This window comes from Sparus aurata, chromosome 10, assembly GCF_900880675.1.
Source record: "Sparus aurata chromosome 10, fSpaAur1.1, whole genome shotgun sequence".
In the NCBI taxonomy this organism is placed as follows: domain Eukaryota; kingdom Metazoa; phylum Chordata; class Actinopteri; order Spariformes; family Sparidae; genus Sparus; species Sparus aurata.
The window spans coordinates 23,459,264-23,473,600 of NC_044196.1; the positions used below are offsets into that span (position 1 = coordinate 23,459,264).

The 14,337-nt window shown below is 40.3% G+C and overlaps 2 protein-coding genes and 1 long non-coding RNA gene across 3 annotated transcripts in view; 2 read left to right on the plus strand and 1 right to left on the minus strand.

Moving 5' to 3' along the window:
- Positions 1-5,181, minus strand: part of adam19a (ADAM metallopeptidase domain 19a) — a 202,218-nt gene extending 197,037 nt beyond the window's left edge. The window contains exon 1 of the mRNA XM_030431403.1: positions 4,840-5,181. Within this exon, the coding sequence (XP_030287263.1) occupies positions 4,840-4,969 (130 nt within the window). The 5' untranslated portion in view covers positions 4,970-5,181. The remainder of the gene's footprint in view (positions 1-4,839) is intronic.
- Positions 5,182-7,073: 1,892 nt separating this feature from the next.
- On the plus strand, positions 7,074-9,940 carry LOC115590196 (uncharacterized). Its single transcript, XR_003985708.1, has 2 exons — positions 7,074-7,355; positions 8,214-9,940. It is a non-coding gene; the product is annotated as an uncharacterized LOC115590196 (long non-coding RNA).
- A 258-nt stretch (positions 9,941-10,198) lies between these two features.
- Positions 10,199-11,173, plus strand: LOC115590188 (uncharacterized). The gene is made up of 3 exons (XM_030431453.1): positions 10,199-10,516; positions 10,600-10,738; positions 10,947-11,173. Exons 1-3 carry the CDS (start codon positions 10,243-10,245, stop codon positions 11,149-11,151), a joined length of 618 nt encoding a protein of 205 aa, XP_030287313.1. The 5' UTR covers positions 10,199-10,242; the 3' UTR covers positions 11,152-11,173.
- Positions 11,174-14,337: the final 3,164 nt, after the last annotated feature.

The window sequence follows — 14,337 nt, forward strand, 5'->3', positions numbered from 1 at the left end:
AACATCAATACTGTTGTTTTTTCACATTCTGTTGATGTTAGTTTATGTTTTATGTTTAATGTTTTGAACCAAAATTCTGGCCACATCAGATCAAATCAATTTTATTTATATATTTGACCCTCAATTCGAATGAGTAATCTTGTATGTTGAAGGGAAAAAAAAGAATTTTAACAGGGGGAATATATATGTATCTGTATATATGACCATTTTCAGAGATTAACTTGTGATGGCAGATGGATGATGTGGTGGTTCATGACTGTAGTTGTGCTGACTGCTGCAAATCAACTCCCAGTCCTAATGGCACACAATCACCACTCTCCTGATGTCCATATTGTTCTTTTGGAGGGTATTCTTAAGCAGTTGGAGTCCAGACAGTTGGAAAAGAGGAACAGCCAATTATCACTGTTCTATTTGGAGTTTTCTTTTGGCCAGTTACGATCCGTGGCCAATTAACTGGTGCATTACTGGTTGGCACTATGCTGCATAAGAAAATGCTGATACAAAGTCATGTATGGACAAAAAAATGACACAATATGGTGAAACACAAAGGGAGGAGGAAGACAGATTGGTTGGGGAGCAGAGAGGAGAAGTGGCACAATCCTCTTCTGCTAGACCAGCTGCCAGTTTCCAGCAGAGGGAAACAAGTGCGGGACATGTGCTGTTATATATTTAATATAACAAATTAACTGCTTACTAGCCAGTGTCTGTGTTCATATTCAACTGGGATGGTGAATGTAATGAAGTACATTTAATCAAGTACAAATCTGAGGCACTTTCTATTTTGTACAATGTTACACCTCTACTTCATTACATCTCAGAGGCAAAAAATCTACTTTTTTCTTCACTACATTTGTCTGACAGCTTTAGTTACTAGTTACTTTTCACAGACAGTCGTGTTTAGTGAAATGCATTGCTGGCCTGGAAGTAAACAAATAACGTAACGGTCATGCCCCCATCCTTTACTCCTCTGCAACAACCGTCATGTCAATCTTATTGATCACAATTTCACTTGCCAATTAACGCTGATCTTACAACGGAACACATTAAGGCTATAGAGAGACAGTCGTGTTTAGTGAAATGCATTTCTGGCCTGGAAGTAAACAAATAACGTAACGGTCATGTCCCCATCCTTTACTCTTCTGGAACAACCGTCATGTCACTCTTATTGATCACAATTTCACTTACCAATTAACGCTAATCTTACTACGGAACACATTAAGGCTATAGTCACAGCAGCGCCGGGTGTTTGTTGTTTTTTTACATTGGATTAAATCACTCTACGTTTAGAGTTCTCCCTGCAACCATAAGCAGAGGGAATGGTCATCTCTTGACTGTTTGTGACCATTATACACTAAAAAATAAATATTGCAAAAGCTTACAGGTTTTGATAACATTAAGTAAGAAAAGGTGTGTTTGGTTGATAATAGCCCCATTCACACTGCCGTTTGGATGCAGGGATCCTGCGCCAATTCTCTGCCACTGCCTCTGTGTGAATGTCTCAAAGGTGGCGAGGGGTGACATTTCGCTCTAACACTGATACGCCTCTAGAGCTATTATCCGAGGCGCAGTATTGGCGAACTGAACCAGTGTGAATGGATATGCCATCGTCGTGTAGGGGCGTGTCAGTCTGACAGTCTGATAACTATACAGGTCCTTCCCTCAACTAAATAAAGAGAAACGTCCAACAAAGCAACGTTACAGGGTATGAGGAAAAAAGTTCCACAGCTGTACGCGGAGAAGCGTCTGTCCTTCCGCCTGTCTTACTGATTCTTCGTCACATTTCGGCCCGAAAAACAGCGTCCGTCACCGGCAAAAACTTCAGTGAACTTTCCCCCAGGAAACAGTCTCCATCCCCGTGAGTGACAATGTAATTTAGAGCGCAAAATGTAAATTTGGCATTTTCCAGGATGTTTGGTAGGTCAGGATCTCAATCACAACAAATTATAACAGCATCCATATGATTATAAACCATCAGCAGGTACATGTTTAGATTAACAAGAGGACACCGGGGAATCACCTTGAAAAAAACACAGACGTCATCATCATGATGTGTACCATCCCGCCTCTTTAGGTGCCGCAGAGCCGACTTTCTGTGTGAATTACACAGTGGTTCATCTTTAAGGCGGAGCTGCTTGGCTCTGTGTGAAAAACCAACAGTGAACTGGTGAACCACTGCTGCGGCGTCTCTTTGTGAAAAGGTCTAATGACTTAATGGTTCAGAATGATAGAGTAGAGAAAATGTGAGTTAACATTTAGAAGGCATCAGAGAGGTGCTTTCAAATAATGTTTTACCAGTGACTTTACCTATTATGGTGCTTATACACGTACATATTACCTAAATATAAAGATAATAACAATTAATAAATCAATTAGTCATTTGTGAATATAAGCTATATTCATTTAGACATGCCTTGCAGTAAGAAAAATGCTTAATGTCTGCGTTCTAACATGCCCCACGTAACTAACACATAGGCCTAATTATAATTATTTTTATCAAAACCTGCACTAATTTTTAACAATAAAGTCACAAGTGCTAGAACTTCATTTAAGGCATCAAAAAATAGGTTATGGGTTTATTTATCTATCTATTTCTTTAAATGTAAAAATGTATTCGGCCGATATATCGGATATGAGGATTTTTTACTCCCTAATGCTTTTACTGTCGACTGTCAGAATATTTAAAAATAAGTGATGCATTTCTGCTTCGGCAAGCCCTTTGACTTGTATTGAATTGCCATCTGATGTTTTAAATGTTCATATAAATATATAGCTCATACATATGCAGGAAACAGAACAAAAAGCGATGAATACAGCTTAATACAAGAAATCAATACATTGGCTGATGTCAAATGTGTACAATGGAGACAAATAAAAATATACTTATTACCTTCTTTTTCTTTACTTAACAAATTTCTGCTTTTACTGCATTTCTATATGTGGTCCGTCCACATCTGCTTGCCGTGCGTATCTTTCCAAGATAAGAGACGTACTTGCGCATACGGAACTCACATCCGGCAGCTACTCAGACTGGGTAGTGACAGTACTTGAGCAAGCCACTGAATAACTATTAGCTATGCAGCTAGCCTGTGACCCCTGACCTTACTGTGAGGTGAGGCTCAGGAGGCTCCAGTGACAAAATGGGACCTTAGGAAGTGTTTCCATTACAGACACTGAAGGCTGCATGACAATTATCAGATTGTCTGTACAGTGTGGTTAATTTCACATCACACTACTTACTACTGACTATACTGACTTAATTAAAGCTATCAAACAAAAAAGTATTCAGCCTCTGGGGATCAAATCATCAATACAGTCACAATTATCTGAATGATACATACAGTGTGCAGACTGAATAATATCATATACAGCCTACAGACGTCCAGGACAACACTGCCCATAACAACAGCCTTAAAACTGACAACAGTTAAACAACGAACATTACAAACTAGACAAGATGGACTTATTGCAGGGCTGCTGACACCATCTGATACAGTGGTACAATGTCAAACACACACACACACACACACATACACACACACACACACACACACACACACACTCTCACACAAACACACACACGGGTTGAAAACTACATTAACTTGGAACATCTTTTATGAATGGGGTTTATTGTCTGAGTCTTACTCTGCCTCGGGGTAGTTCATTCCACATGACTAGGCAGGGCAGGACGATGCATCTTCATACCAGCCGCTAACATACAAGTTGACCTTTATCTGACTAGCTGAGAATGGGATATGAATATATTCAACTTAAGCTTTAGGGTTCATTTTATGATCACGTCAAATGGACAGAGTGCTGCCAGGTCTCCAGCCAGGAGGACAGACCCTTAACTGTGAGGGCAGAACAGATCGAATAGGCTTCACTGAAGAATTTACACTGTAGTGCTTTCGTTCATAGTCCAGAGAAACCGGACTGTGTGAAGTGTGGGCTCCTCTTACTGTACCGGTCCGCTGTGCGCCTGTATTTCTCTCAACTGCTGCCTTTTATGGACAACGCACAAAGAGGACGGAGCCGAGACTGTACTTTAGCCGCGAAACATTTTTAACATAAATACTGCAATCCTTAAGCCAGAATACAATTACACGGTTGGCATTTTACAATACAAATCTACCAATAGCTGCAAAATAATCTTTTTTAAATTTAGTTAACGGAAAGCCGCTCGCTTCAATGCGCGCACCGATTCAGAGACGTTCACCCGAATCACGTTTGATAACTTAGAATTTAATGTTTCCTTGTATACGGTGAAAAATTAACATGTTAGAAAACACATGATTGGTTGTTTTTCGAATAATTCACGTCCTCCGTCCATTTCGGCTTTGAGGATAAGACTCAATAATATCAACTTTTAAAATCGTTTGACCTTATTTCCCCCCACAGAGCCCACCATCAGTCTGAGGAGGGGACAGTTGTGGGAGTAACCGCAGACCCGGCAATAAAAGTAGAGATGTTATCACAGTGGTATTCAGTGGGTATGCGTTGGTGCCTCTGGCAATCAGAAGAATAAATCAGTGTTATTTAGGAAATGTTATGTGGGTCATGCATGGCTTGCACCTTTGTATAATAAGCAAGGCTGCTTTAAATTTCTGATTTTTTTAATAGAATTTGGCTATCACAGCCCTCCTCTTTTTATAGCGGCTAATTACTCGAAGAAAAAGTTTCAATGCTGTCACGCCATACATTCAAGCTTCCTCTAAAACCAATTTGACTGAATGACACACTTTAGAGCGGTCATCCATGTTGATCTACTAAGCTTTAACACATCAACACGCAACTGGTAGATGCTAGAAGAAGTTTGACGGTGGGTCCGCTCTTTTTCTTTACCTTGTTCTCCAGTGTTTCCGCTGGCTCGTTCCAGTGTGCCGTTCAGCAACAGAAAAGAAAGAAAAACGAGCAAACGTCCACATTTTGCCGGTGATATTTGGGCATTTTTCTGCCTGTGTTTACTGTACATCCCTGTGACCCTCGGTACCGCCGTCCGTCCTCCTTTTCCTCGCCGTTGTTCAACTCTGCCTCCCAATCTGACTCCACTTAGCGTCAAGCACGGCGGTGCAGCACACACCACTTCCTGTGTGGACCGTCACAATACAGCGCGGGGCAACGAGTCAACGACAAAGCCACGCGACGACGAGAGCGTTCCAGCACAGGACTATTCAGGATCTTTTCTTTCCTCAGAGGGATCATTTGACTTCGACATAAGTAGATCCGCGGTTTTACGGCAAAGTCACCGTGAGAGACTGAGGCCCTGCGTGTTAGAGCTGTTTTCACTGGCTGACATAATCTCAGGCACACACACACACCTGCAGGCTGGTTCGCAGCACGCATCAAACATGTAAAAACACACACGAAATGCAGCCACAGGGGTTGACTAAATGTCCTATGGATGGCCTGAAAGGGACTAAAACTCCCATTGTCAAGTTGGAAATGTATGGTCAACCAGCCCCTGTAGCTAACAGTTATCAGCCACAAGAGAAAACTGCATTTACATATTATCAGGGTTGAATTTATTCAGGATTATGACATACAAGCAGACGTAGCAGCAGAATGAGTTGTTAACACAGCCAGATAAGCCTGTCGAGGGGCCACAGGGCCCCACAAACACCTTAGGACACAAAATCATTTCACCTCCTCTATGAGGTCACAGTTCCATTGATGTGCATTGGCTTAGTCAGTCTTTTGTCAGCTCCTGTCAGTAGAGAACTTATTGTAAACTAACTGTAAAAACAAAATATGACATTGTATACATTTCAGTATGTTTTACTGGTGTGAAATACAGCTGACACGGTGGTATCAATAATAGGGACAGTAATAGTTATCACAGCTGTATAATCTGAGTCTGCCAAGTAACTAGTTACTAAAGTAACCAACTAAATGTTGTGGCATGGAAGTATAAAGTCGCAGAACATGGAAATACTCAAGTAAAGTACCTCAAAATTGTATTTAAGTACAGTAGCCTAGTTGAGAATAGAATCTATGTAGAATCTATAAAATCATTAGTTTTTTCTTGTGCAGTACGAAGGGACTTAAACTCAAGTTTCATTCTACAACCCTTGTGTAAAATGGCTAATAAATGAATATTTAATCTTAAAATTGTAGTAAGTTACTTTAAATTTGACAGTCAGTCCTGACTTTATCAGTCCTGTAAAAAAAAAAAAAAACACACACACACACACACAAAAAAAACCACATTGGTTAATAATATAAGTTTTTATAAGTTTCCTGCAATAAAATAACTGGTGAATGAACTCTGGTGACTTTTGTTCTAAGAGTTTCTTCAAGCCGATATCACAGCTTCTTACTGCAGGTGGAGCACAATAGCTCAACCAGTCTGTGCTTTCAATGCAAATAACAAAACTTTAACGAAAGTGGACACATTATACTCCATCTGATTCAATGTTTAAAGACTGTACAGCTGTCCACTTAATCTCTGGTTCTGTAGTTGCCCATAGTCACAACTTGATAAGATCGCACACATTTGAACAACGCCAGTAGATGCACTCTCCAAGAGACAGTTGAGACATGACATGATGTGAATTGATGTTGTGTCGGATCAAAAAGATAGCAAAACATACCGGAGAGGTTTTAAACGCAACAACTGACATTGTACAGAGCCCTTAAACTTGAGTGGCCAAGTAATGGGGACTTCCCTCAGATTTCTCGTTGTAAAATCTGAAGTACAAGCTATAAAAGCAGAGCGGAAATTGCTCTGCGTGCATTGCATTTTACGGAACAATTTGTCAATTTTTGTTATACTATACAGAACCTAGAATGTTTTCCACTCCACTAGCTCCAAAAAACATCCGATTTGCCATGTAGATACAACCCGATCAGGCTAAAAGCCCTGATTTATTTTATTTAGAGACAGACTGACATATTTTTGTATACACAAAGTGGATGTTGAGCTCAACAGCCTGCAGTTTGAACTGAATCTTGTCCTTTCTGCCTTTCCGGGGCCTGTTCGTAACCTTGCAAAGCTCAACAGAGTAAACACCTGTTTCCTGGCCTATTTATTAGCAAGCTAATCAGCCTGATAACATGCAGCTGTCACACCTGCTGCTGAGGGCTGCTGCATGCCACATCTGCAGGTCCTCAGTCAGAAACCTGAAGGGGCACTTATTACCCTCAACTGTGTGATCAGGTTTTACTATCTATTTACTAGCCTAGAGTCTGGTATAATTTGTAATGAATTCGCCCAGTGTGGGCCTGTTTACAAATGTAATCGGACTTGATCTTGACAGAGTTGTTTTTCCAAGACATGTATGACTTTTATTTTGAAGTCCAAATTATCTGGCATCCGGTTATAATCTCCCCGTGTTTGGCTCGGCGCTTGAGAAAACAAGGTATGGATTTGATTAATGTTGCTTTCACGTCTCCTTCAATGAGCCTCCTCTTTTGTCTGAGGTCGACAGGCGCAGACAGGCTTAGACAGAGTTAATTGATCGATTGATCTATTAATGAAAAACAAAACAAAAAATGTCATGAATAAAGAAAATCTGGCTGAGAGAAACATTCACTACAGTATATAATTTTTTTTTTATCAAACCTGAAACTGTCATCAGTTTGAAAATATAGAAGACATTTGCATGTGAGAGTACTATTGCTTGAGATAATTCTTGTAGTAATGTGTAACATTTCTGCATTAAAGCTTTCAAAAATGAACAGACCTTTGTTACATATGTTGTCGAGCTGTGTACTACTGCGTATATCTAGTTGGTTGCATAATCAGGCAGCATAGAATTTTTTTGTGATCAACCTTTTATTAAAATTATTTAGAGCCATACCGACATAATTGCCAGCACAAATATCAATCCAAAATCGTTTTACATCCTTGCATTCCCAGTTCATTTGTAAGTCCCCTTTAGATAGAATTACTTTAATGATCCCAGACTGGGAAATTATTTGAATCCATCAGGGCACAATATGCAGTTGGGGAATGATAACTGTTTGATGAGGTAGACTTTCCTTGGAGTGAGGCAAGTCCTGTGAATATAATTGGAATGGATCTGTTGATGATCTGGGTTTTTAAAGACAGCAACTGTTGAACTCCATGTACCATCCCAGTCCATTGTACCATCTCCAAAATAGTGTGTTAGTTCTTTAGTCCATAAATGCACAATGGAGAGAGGTTTATAGGCAGTGGTCCGGAAAAGTGAATATAGTTGAGAAACCACACTTCACTTTTGATCTCTCTTTTGCAGAGGATGAGATCTGGAGGAGAGTTCCATGGCACCCCATTTGCCTTCATGGATGACCGCAAAATTGTCAGACAGATGCAAGTCACTAAAGAGCACATTTTCATTATACATGTTGTCAAGAGTTTGAAGAGCTTTTTCACTCCAGGCTGGGCATGTAAATGGGAGCAGCTCCTTCAGCAGCAGACTCTGAAACCCACTGTGTAAGGAGGGCTACCGCAGATCATTTATCCCCACAGGCATCAGACTGTTTAACTCAAGGACTACCTGAACAATTACTTTCCACTCACTTGTTTGTTTTTTGTAAATATCTTTTTTTTTCTATTTACTTTCTATTTAACTTCATCGATATTTGTTTGATTTTATTTCCCCGTATTTTTTGCATCTTGCAGCTGTTGTAACAAGTCACTTTCCCTGTTGTGGGATAAAAAAAAAAAGCCTATCTAATCTAATCTAATCTATTCTAATCCCCCTATAATTGCTGAATATAGGATGTTAAGATGCCACTTACACATGGTTTTAGATTCCCTCTTAGCAAGATGCACGAAAGATAACTTATCATGGGGCCAAGTTTTAATTCAGCACACTTAAAAGGTACAACAGGATAGATCAGATCTACCAGCCCATGTGGAATTGCTAAATTGATCTGTTTTGATTGAGCCAATCCACCAATGGTCTAAGGACAATTGACCAAAAAGAATGTCTAAAATTTGGGACAGAAACCACCATCCCTTTTATGATGTTGGAGGGTTGTCAGCTTTCAACATGGTCTTTTTCCACCCCAGATAAGGGAGGATGGGAGGATTTTGTCCCAGTAGTCTGTTGGTGGTGGTAAAGGTAAAATACATTTGAAGAAATGTGTTTGTTGTAGTATGTCCATCTTAACAATTGACATGGGTGCTTGGGGAGATTTCTTGAGATAAGATCATCTATCAAGATCCAACTCAATTTTATCAATATACAACAATATTACAACAGAATATTTCAGATCATTTGGTAGCAATAGTGTTTTGCATATAGCTATTGTAGCTGTGTATATTGATTACCAACCAAGATACAGTTTTTAATCTTTAATGAAAGCTTTCATTGTGTGTTCTTTTCTTTCATATTGCATTGCAAAGTGCTCATATACCAAACAACTAAACAGTGTTGATAATTATCTATGCTAATAGATAAAGGAGTGATGATAATACAGTACATGCTTTGAATTCCTTAGATATAACTCTGCAGTACTCTAAGCAGACCAGATGGTATGCAGCAGATGATAGAACGCAAAATACAGCCTTAAGGGACCTGACTTGGACTCTAGCTCAAAGACTTGAGTTACACTGCCACAATCAATATAATGTATAGTTATTATTCATTATGTGATTTCCTGTTTTGCTTCAAAGTTTTGCCCTCATATGTCATGTGTTCCTTTTCATTTTCTCCCCTTGTGTTAATTTCCCTTCATTTTTCTGTGTTCACCAATGTCTTGTTAGTGAATCAGCCCTTGTGTATAGACTGTGTGCTCTCTGTTGTCTTTGTCAGTTCATCTTTTGTTATTCACCTGTTTAGTTCAACTCAGCCTGTTCTCATGTCTTTCAGTGTTTCCCCGTGTCTCCTCATGGTATGTTCCTGTTCTTCATTGTTCCTTGTGGTTTGAACTTTGTTTTTAGTTGTACTTTGTTTTGCTTTTTTCTACGTTTTTCAGATTATTCAGCTTCTCATTAAAAGCTCGTTTTTGTTCTTAATCCTGCCTGCCTCCTCGATGTTTTTGCATTTAGGTCCTCACCTACCCAGCATCCATCCTGATTTCCTTGACATTTCCTTACTCCTTGATCCTTGCTTAAACCATAAATTCTGATTTAATACAGGACGACATGACTGAAGTTTCATACCAGAGTGAAGGCAGATTAAACTGAAGTGTATCACTCCCAAGGTTTATGTTTCATTTTCTGATCCTAGCCAATTTAAAGATCTGTCTTAACTGTAGATCACTGGTGTGGGTGGCTCTATATATACTAGCCTACTGCAACCACATACAGAAATCAACATGGAATCAAAAAGAAAACGCAATTGGCGAGAGGAGGAGATACTGTTCTTAGTGGAGCTAGTTGAGGAAAGGAAGCTCATCATTAAAGGCAAGTTCAGCCCAACGCTTACCAGCCACGATAAAAAACAGGCATGGGAAGACATAGGGAATCAACTATACACTTCTCAAGCCTTCAGCCATCTGTCACCAGCTGACTGCGAGAAAAAGTGGTATAACGTTCTCTCGAAAAGCAGACCTGAAATCGCAGCTTTCAAGGCCTGCTCCATGCGCACTGGTATGTAGTGCTTCTTTTTCATTTGCTTGCATGCCACCCTATTCGCTCATAACTAATTAATTCATTTTTATATTCTTATGCAGGTGGAGGACCACCTGGCAAAGACTTGAGCGCAGTTGCAGAAGTTGTGCAGCGCATACTTGGAGAAGATAACCCCAGCATCTCCGTGTTGGACGGCGGCCAGGATCCAGCTGCGATGAAGCTCGAGTTGCTTTCAAAAGGGTGAGTTCACAAATTATTCCTGTTACAACTCTAGGGATATTGCGCTGCTCCTAGGTGTGTTTTGATGAGAGAGATACGTGCGTAATTGTTGTTGGATAATTGCCAGGCCACTGTTCAGTAAATGTCTAAAATGTGTGTTTGTTCAAGTTTTAACCATAACAACAATAGAAGCATTTCTGATATTTCAGCCATATTCTTTATGTTTCAGTTTGGATCGAGATGCATTAAGAGAGTCTCCTGTGTCCCCGGGCATCTCTGACGCGCACTCTCCCTGTGCTTTGACGCGGTGCAGCCAGGCGCAAGCACTTCGTGTGAGGCAACGGGCATCAATCTCGCCTCAGTGCCATCCCCTGCTGGCAACTCCTAACCACTTAGGACACCTCTGGAGGTCTCTTAAATATCTGGGAGAGTAGTAGTGATTCTTAGACTTAAGAAAGTTGATAAATAGAACAACAAGCAGACCACAGTTGTCTTAATTTATTTGAAATAATTTAATGATTTCCTGTGCCTCTGAGCAGGACACGAAAAATACACACTGCAGCATGTTCTTTATGCACAGGTGTTTGGTAAACAAGTAACAGAAATGTATTACTTTTAGCACGGTGCACATATGTGCATACAATTTTATCAAAAGTCTCTACAGCTGTTGAAGCTGACTGACATCGGACCCAGATGTGATCAACTGCCACTGTCGGCAGAAACAGACGCCTCTTCACGAGACACTTCAGAGGGGAGGACTTCTTTCTTAAAACATATTTCCTTGTTTCCTCTCTCCTCATGTGGTTTACTTGAATGCATCTCTCCATAGATCCTCAGTGCAAGGACTTTGGCAGCTAGTCCTGTGGGTTGTGAGGCTGTACAAGAGCATCCACAGATGCTCCATTGGACTGAGACCTGGGGAGTTTGGGAGCCAGGTCTACACCGTAAGCTCTTTTTTCATGTTCCTCACTATTCCTGAGCAGTTTATTTCAGTTTATTTCAAAGGTATACACTTTACTATGCGACGCCAGTTAAGTTATTTTGCTCCGTTAGCAATCTATTTCCCATGTCGGTCATGTGAACAGTTATGGTAGTTGATAATAGAGCAAGTTTTCACCATTCCCCTGTGTTTCTTAGTTGGAATAAGAAAAAACACCACTGCTTAGTCTACCTCAACTACCACTAAGTCTCAATCCTCGCTTCTATGTCTTTACCATAATGTCTCTCAAGTCATGGCCCTCTATAGTACTCTTTCCACCTATTTCTATACATCCTTTGGCTGTTTATAAGCATCAGTTGTACAGTATATAGAAGTTTGTGTACAGTAATGCAGACTTCATCTCAATATATTTTTTGCCTGAGTTACAACTGGAGTTAGTGGACCTATTCAGTATTCATTAAAACACTGAGCTTTACGCCTGTAGCAACACTGAATATAAACATTTTGTGCAACTCCAATTTTTATCTCCCTTCCTCTCAGTGGTGTTTTTTTCCCTCGCTGCCCACTGCATCTTTCAGCTATGTGCAAAATCAAACAATCCGAATAGCGTCAGCTTACTGGCTGCACGGCCCTCTGTTCTGCCATATCTGGCCCAGTGCAAAATGACATCCACAGCTTGGTCTAGTTCAGAAAAGCTATCTGTTTCTTCCAGAGGACACAGATCATGTGCTGGCGAGCTGCTTACTCCATAATGAGTGGATGTGTAGCACTCAGAGCATGCCGGCGGGCCAAGATGAAGCTCAGAGTCATTGTCTATCCATTCCCCTGCTACAGCAGTGTGCTGGTGTCATGCTCACTCTCTTTGACTTTGGAATTATGGCAAGGATTTAGACTTAGCTGGCAGGAGGGGGTGCTGGATAAGACGGATTTATTTCACCTCATCTGGAAAATGTCTCCTCTGCCATACGACCACTTCAGTGACTCTTTATCCTGCCAGTGGGAGAGTGGACATTGCACTCGTTTACTGAGCCTTGGCACAAAAGGCTTGGTTTTTTTTGTTGTTGTTCAGCTCTGTTTGGGGGATTTTGTCCCCACCACTTGTTACACTGAAAGGTCAAAAGCTTAAACCCAGACACGTTCAGAACCATCATCCCATTCATAATGCTTAGGGAGAGAAAAGCACTGTGTTGGCTAAAGTCATCGGAGCAGGGAGAATATAAAATCGACCTGGGTTGTAAGATCTTTATAGAGAGGAAAAATGGGTGGTGCCAGATTTATTTAGCATAGTTGATTATCCAAGAATGCTTGGATTGTTTTTAACAGAGAAGAGGCTGCATCAAAATGTGATGTTGAAAGTAAGACTAGCTTCTTGTACACAGAGTCACTATGCTCAAAATAGGACAGGACTCGATACCCAAGTATCTTAAGGCCTCCAACTGCTCCACCACCTGGCCTTTCAGTCCAGCCCCCAACTTTGGTTTTTCGACCCGGATGGGTGTGGTTTTGCAGGATGTGGCAGTACACGCTTCAACAATCTCCATGACTCTCTCATCTCGTGCTCTGAGTGCACATTGTTTTTCAATAATTTGTGCTTTTACCGCACATCTTTGTGCATGAAAAGTGAATGTGCCTTGTAAGACAGTTGGAAGGGTAGGCCATTATGTGATAGAGAGTGAGACTCTCCATAAAGACTCATTACATATCAAGTTGTGCTGGACAAATGGATCTTGCACATGATTGTCGTACAGCTTCCTCTGAAGCCAGAAAAGGCTTTGTACTACTTTTTTGCACAAGAGCAGTACTCCCCAAGACCTTTTAACACTTGAATATGTAAAGCTGGTGTAGTTACCCTTTAAAATGTAATAAATTATTACAGGTTTTGTCTTATCCCCCAGAAGTTCTCAGTGTTTAGCAACTTTATTGGGTTGCGTTGGTGTTAAAGTCTCATTTTCAGATTGTGTATGTTTCATAACAGGATTTAATATTTGAAAATAGAGAGCAGTGCTTCTGAGGCCTTAACTCACTGATCTGACTCAAATGAGGGGTGGTGAAGTAAAGAGAAAAAACAGAGGTGCTATTGATGTCAGACACATTATTGTTTCCAGACTTGCCGGCAGAGGCATTACTGTTCATGGAACATGAAAAATACTTATTGATTAACATGAGTCATTAAGGCAGTTGAAAGGATGCACTACTTAATCACAGGCATTTAGAATTTACATCGATATTACACACTGTTCTTTTCTTTTGAGATTTTGCCTTTATTCAATAGTCGACTGCAGAGAAAGACAGGAAATGAGGGAAGAGGACATGTTACAAAGGTTCTTTGCTGCAATCTAACAGGCAATGCTTTGATTAGAAGGTAAACCAAAGAGTCATAGGGACACCCACTGCACTGCATTATATGATTATGGCTTTTGAACTGAAGATGAAGAATTTCTGGCCAGATCCAGTTTAGGATGTTTTGAACAAAAAAAAAAAAAGGTATCACATCATCGTAATATTAAAGTAAAAGTCTCGCTAAAATGCAATCTAGGGTCTTTTTGCAAAATGTACCCGAGTCAAACCTTTGTTTTAAAGCATTATTACAACGAAAGCGCCACATTTAAGATTAACCATATTTTCGTTTTTGGGTAAAACCATTTTCAATGGGAGTGTTAAGGGCACTTTTATGATAACA

Coding starts and splice junctions, on each gene's coding strand:
- LOC115590188 (XM_030431453.1), top strand. CDS start 10,243: ATGGAATCAAAAAGAAAACGCAATTGGCGAGAGGAGGAGATACTGTTC. Junction 10,517..10,599: donor GGCCTGCTCCATGCGCACTG/GTATGTAGTGCT, acceptor ATTCTTATGCAG/GTGGAGGACCACCTGGCAAA. Junction 10,739..10,946: donor CTCGAGTTGCTTTCAAAAGG/GTGAGTTCACAA, acceptor TTTATGTTTCAG/TTTGGATCGAGATGCATTAA.